The sequence below is a fragment of the Protomyctophum parallelum genome (assembly GCF_964188405.1).
Source record: "Protomyctophum parallelum genome assembly, chromosome: 10".
In the NCBI taxonomy this organism is placed as follows: Eukaryota; Metazoa; Chordata; class Actinopteri; order Myctophiformes; family Myctophidae; genus Protomyctophum; species Protomyctophum parallelum.
Window position 1 is genome coordinate 26629669 of NC_139704.1, and position 7989 is coordinate 26637657.

Genomic DNA, 7989 nt, shown 5'->3' on the forward strand with positions numbered 1-7989 from the left:
AAAGATTGGATGGGTGGGATCACTGGGATTTATGGAACAGTCAGATTATATACTGTAGCGAACCCGGCTGGATAAAGAGGTTGAAGGCCAACTGATGATGTGAAGTTTCTTTAATGTATCAACGTGAAAACTAAAAACAAGACACAAACATATAATCAATACAGACAGACATAACCAATAATGTGAGGCATTCATATAAACAATGAAGTTTACAAATAACCAATAAAAAGGTTCATAACAAACCATAATACCATATAAATAAACCAATAAAACAAGATCCCCCAACAACATGACACAAACCAATAACCATAAAAATAACATTCACCTTGTTCCCTCTCCAGCTAGGTGCTAACTTGTTCCAGGGTGTCCCAATGTCACTCAACCATGTATTCCAGAAAAGTCACTAAAACCAATGAATCAACAATTAAAATCCGGCAGTTCCATTTCCATTTCATTTGTTTGTTATTTCATTGGTCTGCACTCACTTGATCTGTTTGTTGTGCTGTTCCATTTCATCCTGTGTTGGTGTGGTGAGGTTAGGTTAGGTTGTTGGTGAGCCTTCCATGCTCATGGCTTGGAGCACATGAGTAACAAACATTTCTCTCTGGGTGATGCATGCTGGGCTTTCCTTATCAGACAGTATGACCCTGGTGAGTGAGCAAGCTTCCTGTTTTCCCACATAGCCTTTCAAAATAAAAGCCTTTCATCCATTTCATTCCTGGGTCCGTTACATATACCTCCCATCATAATCCAGTGTAACAAAAGTGAAACAACACATAATGTGGTATCGCTCGCAACACGTTGAATTTGTGAGATATATTGTTATTGCGACTGTAGGTCGCAGATTATGAAAACCTGCCAGTCCGTCTGTCCGTCGATCCATCACACCTCCATATATGGTTGTCAGTCCGTCACGCCTCATGACACACTCCATATATGGCCGTCTCCATGAAGATCACAACAAAGACCTCATCAAACCTTGGATACTAGCCATACGGAGAACACTGGATCATCACCTAGATATGCATATATGGAGCGGGGCAGCAACTTTTTTTTTTTTTATGTTTTTTTTGTGGCTTTCGCCTTTATTTTATATTTTTTATGGAGGGACAGACAGTAGGCTGACAGGAAATGGGAGAGATGGGGGGAAGACATGCAGTAAAGGCCTTCGGGGTCGGGAGTCGAACCCACGGCACACTGCCAGACTGGATTTATACCAGCCAAGGTGCCTGGACCACTGAGCCTAACTGGGCCCTGATCAAACCCTGTACACTCAAGACACGCTCCATATATGGCCAGTACAGTATGTTCCATATGTTGATCTGACCCCCCCATGCAAAAGCGCCAGCGCTCGCCCAGCAGTCTGCCGTTAGGCGGATGCGTTGCGCGCGACCTCGCCCATAGGGCTTTCCATTTCCCTTGATCCCTTCCATTCTGAATTATGTATAAAACCTATATCACAAGTGTGATATAGGTGTTTCCACACACCAGGATGATATGATATAATACCTTTTCATAAAGGCCTATGTAGGCCTATGTTGTTTTTGTTTAGTTTTTTAGTTTTTAACCTACATAGTTTGTGTGGAAGGTGTTTCGAAACAGCTTCCTCCCTTGGCTGATAGGAGTTGACAGAATTCCTGGACTTGAATATACTAGCATGATTGTTTATAGACACCTTTATTTTATTGTAGAAATATTGATTGTTTATATGGATACCAGAAACAGACGTGATGTAATTTCACCCTGAGGCCACAAGAGGGCAGCTGAAGTATGAGCAATAAGCAAAGCTGTTGATGTATGTTCACTTAGGCCTCATTCACACCAAACACCAATCAAGCAACCAATCAAGCAAGTCACATGGTTTGATCAAACAATTATGTTTGATTGCTGATTGCTGGTGGTGTTCTGCCCCTCCCCCCTCATCAAACAAAAATGTTTGGTCAAACCATGTGACTCCCATTGGAAAAGCATTGTGGTGGCCCAAAAAAACAAAAGAAACAAACAAACATTTGCGTGATTGGTGTTTGGTACGTGTGAATGAGCCTGAGACAGTGGTGGACAGTTTGGCAGAAAGTTTAGAAAAGTTAACAAACATACATTTATTTTTAAACAGAAGGAGATCCAAGGCACTCTGCAGTCAGGTAAAAAAGGCCTTTATTTATAATGGTATCAGCTCGGCAAAGAGCATTAAAAAACGACCAACACGTTTTGGCTGTCCAAGCCTTCGATCGTCACAGACATTTATGTTTATGTAATCAGTATCATTAGTATAATTAGTTGCAGCACCCTGACTGTTTAGCCTGAATAAAACACAGTCTTCGTTCATTCATTGGTGAAACGTGTAGGGCAGGCCTGGTAGGCTATAGGCTGGGCTGCACACCCAAGTGTATATGGGAACAAAATATCATGTAACACATAAAAAAGAAAAATCACTAAACATGTTATAAAAAGCATTACGGGACACGTATACTTACTGCATGAATGCACAGTAGGAGAAGACCAAATATAAAACTATGTAGGCTAATAATATAAAACGACAATAATAGGCTTTCTACAGTTCAATGACAATAAGACATTTACTTAAGATTGTTTTGGCTACTACATTAAGACTGCACTGAGCCATGCACTGAGCAGCAGGCTAAACGACTTCCCTGTGGGTTAAATTGAATCATATATTCCACTCTGTAGCTTGTAGATAGCTTGTACCTAGAAGCCTGTACAAGCAATTCAATTTGTTACATGTGATATCTTGTTAAGCTGTTGTGTTAATAACTATTAACTTCGTAGCAAGTGTGATGCAAAAGCAGGTCCATAAAGGGTAACAATTTATTTTGTTATCATTCATACATAGGCCATTAGGCCTATAGCATTTCTTTTCTGGGACTAACATTCAGTGAAAAGGCTACAAGCTCACAACACGTGATGTTAGCTTGTAGAAAGATCAGCAAAGTTATGTATTGCATCGCGAAAAGGGAGCCGGGGCCTTGAAAATGTGTCAACTAAGTATGATGCTGTGATCATTCTTGGTCCATATGGGCCTCCCATTCTATCAATGCTCTCTGCATATCTTGATAGCATGAGAGCTACCCCTTCTGTGTGTCGGGCGCACATGAGTGAAATCACCCCTCAACTAGTCTTAACAGGCCATGTATGTATGTCGGACATTACTGACCCTAACCCTGACCTCACAGGGAAGCCATGGGTGAGTGAGGGGACGTTCAACTAAGTATACACTTCACACAACAGTGGACGTTTCATCCAAACTGGTGATTTGTGAACAAACAGACCCGGAGACTCTGTCCTGAGAGACGAGGGCCTTCCCAACCTGACCAAGCCAACACAGAGCCGTGTTCATTAGCTTCCGGAGGTGCCTCAGGAACTTCTTCTCCACAAAAACATAAAGGATGGGGTTGAGACAGCTGTGCGAGTAAGCGACGGCCTCTGTGATTTGTAAAGCCAATCTAATCGCCTTGCTGCTCTCGCATGTTGTGTGTACGTGAAGTAACTCCAAAGCTTTGAAGAACGAAGCGACGTTATATGGCACCCAGCAGAAGAAAAACACAACTACAACAACGACAACCATGCGAATGGCCTGTTTCGTAGACGACTGGCTGGACAGGAGCCTCCTAACGATCTGGACATAGCAGAAACCCATGACGGCCATTGGAATCAGTAAGCCAACAATGTTCATCTTGAAGAGGCCGAAGATGCTCCAGAAGTGCCTGTTGTGTGTTGCAGTGCCATTCCCATGATGTCCAGCGTATAAGGGAGCGCAGAATGAAACCGTTTCGTCACTTGACGTCGGGGCCTCTTGTACCTGAAGAAAAGCTATGTCTGGAAAAGTGGCGATGACTCCAGCGAGCCACACAGCAGCAGCCACGGCCATTCCAATGGAGCGTGTCCGCGTTCTCAGCACGTGAATGGTGTGCACTATAGCCAGGTAGCGGTCGACGCTCATCAGGGTGACGAAAAAGATCCCGCCGTAAAGGCCAATTTGGTAGGCACCCAGGACCACCTTGCACACGGCGTCCCCGAACAGCCACTGGTCCCGGGCTTGGTGGGCCAGGAAGGGAAGGGAGCACACTAGGAGGAGGTCAGCGAAGGCCAGGTTGAGGAGGCACACGTCGGTCATGGTGCGGAGCTTCTCCCGAAATAGGATGACCCACAGGACCAGCACGATCCCTGGGAGACCCACCACGAAGAACAGAGAATAGAGCACTGGGAGGAAGTGTGAGCCGTGAAGTCCATATTCACATCTCCCAAAGTCTCCCTCGGGGTATTCTTCATAGTAGTAGTAGTCAGTGGGGTCTACAGAGACGTCTCCACTAAAGGATTAAAAAAGAGTATATGGATTAGATGCATTTTTAAAATGAAAGGCTTCAGTATATGGGCCTATATTAGGCCTGGTTCTGAAAGAAACCAATATAGCCCAAGACATCATGACTAATAGCTGTGTATAGGAAATATGAAGCACTGTGACAATCTGCAAAAATATCCTTTCATACCCAACAAATTATAAATAGTAAAATAAAAAATGGGTTTCATTACTTTTCCATTCCATATTGCTACACTTGGTCTATGAAAGATGTGTGGATTCTCTGTGTTCAAGGCGTTGGGTTTGTCCATATACAATGTCCATCTATTTGCCAGAGAATCACTGTTTACTTATTTATATCCATAATAATAAAGACTTATATCCATAATAATAAAGACCTGCACTATCCACAAGTTTCACACATATTTAATGTATTTTCTAAATAGTTACTGTATCGATTTCAAGTCATTGAATCGTATCATATCGTATCGCCATAATGAACCAGTATCGTCCATTTATCATATCGTCAACCATGTATCATTACACCCCTAATAAATAATGATAATTGTAGCACAAGAAACACCCAGAAACATTTGTCAAGTACAGTACAAATCCTACATATACTCTTACCCATGCGTGTCAATGTGTGATGACATGTCACTGACAGCAGGGTGCATGGTTGTGGCTGCGGTCGTCCATCTGGAAGATATTCAAAAATAAATGAGTACTTTCAGGAGACAAATGATATCTGGCATGTGCTGTGTAATTGATTTGATTAGATTTTGTGGCACAGTATATGAGGTGCTAGGATGAAGTGCTAGGATGAGGCAAGAAGCCCAAGGGGCTTATGAGGCCTCTATATGTAAAACCATTTGGAACATAATTGTCAACCATTTACAAAACATGATTTCAGAATAAAGAAAATATATAAAAGATCTAAACATGATTAGAATACTTTATACTTATATCTAAGTGACATCATATGATTAGAGAAAAGAGAGTATAGGCCTATACAAAACATAATTAAGTGATCTGGTCAATCAGAACAACCTTTCCTTTGATTTGCTCCTTATTGATTTGCCTACTTTTAGCATTTAATTGAGCATTAATGTTCCATAAATGTTCCTGTTATCTCCCTCAATGCCTCATGCCAAAATGAAACAGAAAAACTGGACATTTGTCTCAGAATTATGTATAGTTAAGACCATATTTTACATGATCCTATTGTGGAAATTCACTATGGCAACCAATATGCCAGATTAAACATACATGTGCCAATATTTCTAGTTGGGAACATCAACATTTGTTTACTATACATCTTGAAGATGTATAGAAGATAAAAATGAAAATTTTAGAAAAAATATATCAATAGGCTGCATGGGGGAGGTCGGTAGGAGTTGTTGTGATCCATTTTAGGCGAATAAAAAAAGAATGTGTTTATTTTGATTTTTATGCACTATATGATGGAACCATGGCCATCTTCATATCAATCAATTCATAGTGAAAAGACGAACATAAAATGGGGTGAATGAATGGTTTCTGTCGGATGTATAGTTCAGGAGCTATGTTGGTTAGTTTAAAGTTTTTTTCACAGGCGAAAATCCAGGACGGACACAACAAGACAAAAAACTGTCTTAAGTCCACACTATTGATCCATAATGTATACAGGCTATAAATGATAGATAAGGGTTCAGGACAACGAGGCCTTTTCGTGGAGGGGTCAGAATGAAATTTGGATTAGTTTTTCGTCTGTGACTGTGGTATAGGCCTAGGCTACTTTTAAAAAAACCTATATGGGACAATGATTAGCTCGGGGAACAACCAAATTCGTTGGGTATAGTAGGTTAGAAAAATATATCTTTCGGGTGCATGCATGGGACCCCCTCCTTCCTACCAGACTATAATGGGCCACTCAAAAATGTAAGACATGCAGATGATGCAGTTACAGCTCTATTCTCTCTCTCTTTCTCTGTGTCCCACGTGGTATACGTTTGTGTATCTCGTCATAAAAACAAACAAAAACATAAAGAAATTACAAGAAAGTGGGACAGACAGACACTCACCTGACGGTGCTGTTGATAAAATATCTCATGGTAATTTAGCTGTTTCCAGATACCAGGCAAAACATACAACACGAACAAATCTTTTACATCCAGTTAGAAAGCTATAGAACAACAAAAACAAAACAAACAAAAAATACTAGCTATTCACGCTCAGTGTTCTGTGAAACGAAGCAAAACAAAACAATACAGTTGTTTTCAATACTGCCTATAGTCCCTGAAGCATTCCACACATCTCTGCCCAGATGTCTCCACTCCAATGTGCATGCGCCTCGTTACAGTTACAGCGACGACGGATCCGTGCTCTGTGTGTGCGTGCCTTCAGATAACGGCCGTCGCCACATAGACTATACTTTAAGTGCAAATGTTGACCTTCCTTAACTGCTCTGGTGTAACTCAACAGTAATAACAAAGAAAGACTGAGTCAGGAGGAGGGGATCAGGCTCCAAACCAGACCATAGGTTACACCCAAAACATTTAGGCTATAGCCTACCAGCTGTGACTCGCCCGGACCCACAATAATTAATAGGAGTCACGATACACTAATCACATGTGTTGCCTTGGCAACATCGAAGCATCTTTTGAAAAATATATAAATGTAGGAGGAAATTAAAAAAGGGAATTATTTAATCGCGACCCACACAGCAATGCAGTGCAGTCTGACTTTGTCCCCTCCCCATCTCGATGACCTTTGTCCCTCCCCATCTCTCTCTATCTCCTAGCCCTGTAAACATGACTCTCGTATTCATACGAGAGTCATGTTTCATGGCAGTCATGTTCCAGGGCTATCTATCTCCTATACCGTTATCAATAAAGGCCTAAAACCCCACAAATAAATCTTGTATAAGTGTTAATTTCTTCTTGGAAAGTTGAAACTACTGTAATAGTAGTTAAAAAATAAAATACAATGGCACCCGGGTGACCCGGGTTCTGTGCGCGCACCTCTGGTCGCTGGGTTATTTCCGACCTTTGAACAAATACGACGCAAATTCAATTTACCCCAATCACATTTCTTTAGATTTCTACAGATACGACATTTTTTAACACAACACACTGCTTCATTTCCAAACGTATACCTCCCAACTCATCAATGGAATCTATATTTCTACCTGACACATTGCTCAAAGGAGGTGTTTCTATCATTTATAATTCTCTCTCATGTTTAGATAATAATGCCTCCTTGGAGTATTTATCACAACAAAACAAAAGAATAAGTGATATTTGAATTAAGTGAAATCACTGAATATACCTTTAAAAACTGCTTGGGAAAACGACTTAGGAATATCTATCACTGACGAGCAATGGTCTACATCTCAAAAGTTTGTGCACTCTTGTCGTATATTAAAATACCATACAGGAGAGAAATGTGCACGGCAAACAGACGAGATGATGTTCCAAGATGTTGTTTATTCAGAGTCCACAGCGCAGCAGCAAAGCATAGGTCCGACGGCCTTCGCAGTCGGAGAGAATGACCCCGTTTACATTGAAATCCAACTGCTTTTCACAGAGTCACAAATACACATTGTTCCAGACTGGCATTTGGCTCCTCCCTGGAAGGAAAATTACTGTAGGCATTGATCCATTGTTCATCTTCTAGCATGGTAATATATCCTT

At 41.2% G+C, this 7989-nt stretch overlaps 1 protein-coding gene and 1 long non-coding RNA gene across 2 annotated transcripts; both read right to left on the bottom strand.

The window, feature by feature from the left end:
* Positions 1 to 557, bottom strand: LOC310865561. The gene is made up of 3 exons (XR_014569832.1): positions 486 to 557; positions 326 to 403; positions 1 to 130 (listed from the first exon to the last, which is right to left on the bottom strand). It is a non-coding gene; the product is annotated as an uncharacterized lncRNA (long non-coding RNA).
* Positions 558 to 2970: 2413 nt separating this feature from the next.
* On the bottom strand, positions 2971 to 6600 carry LOC310865594 (C-C chemokine receptor type 8-like). The gene is made up of 3 exons (XM_083774767.1): positions 6379 to 6600; positions 4946 to 5014; positions 2971 to 4325 (listed from the first exon to the last, which is right to left on the bottom strand). Exons 1-3 carry the CDS (start codon positions 6405 to 6407, stop codon positions 3236 to 3238), a joined length of 1188 nt encoding a protein of 395 aa, XP_083630893.1. The 5' UTR covers positions 6408 to 6600; the 3' UTR covers positions 2971 to 3235.
* Between the last annotated feature and the right edge of the window lie 1389 nt (positions 6601 to 7989).

Bases quoted from the DNA above. Each gene is read 5' to 3' on its own strand.
- LOC310865594 (XM_083774767.1), bottom strand. From the start codon at position 6,407: ATGAGATATTTTATCAACAGCACCGTCAG. The intron at 5,015-6,378 runs GTGAGTGTCTGT...AATATCTTCCAG, and splicing joins TTTATCAACAGCACCGTCAG to ATGGACGACCGCAGCCACAA. The intron at 4,326-4,945 runs GTAAGAGTATAT...TTAATCCTTTAG, and splicing joins TCACACATTGACACGCATGG to TGGAGACGTCTCTGTAGACC.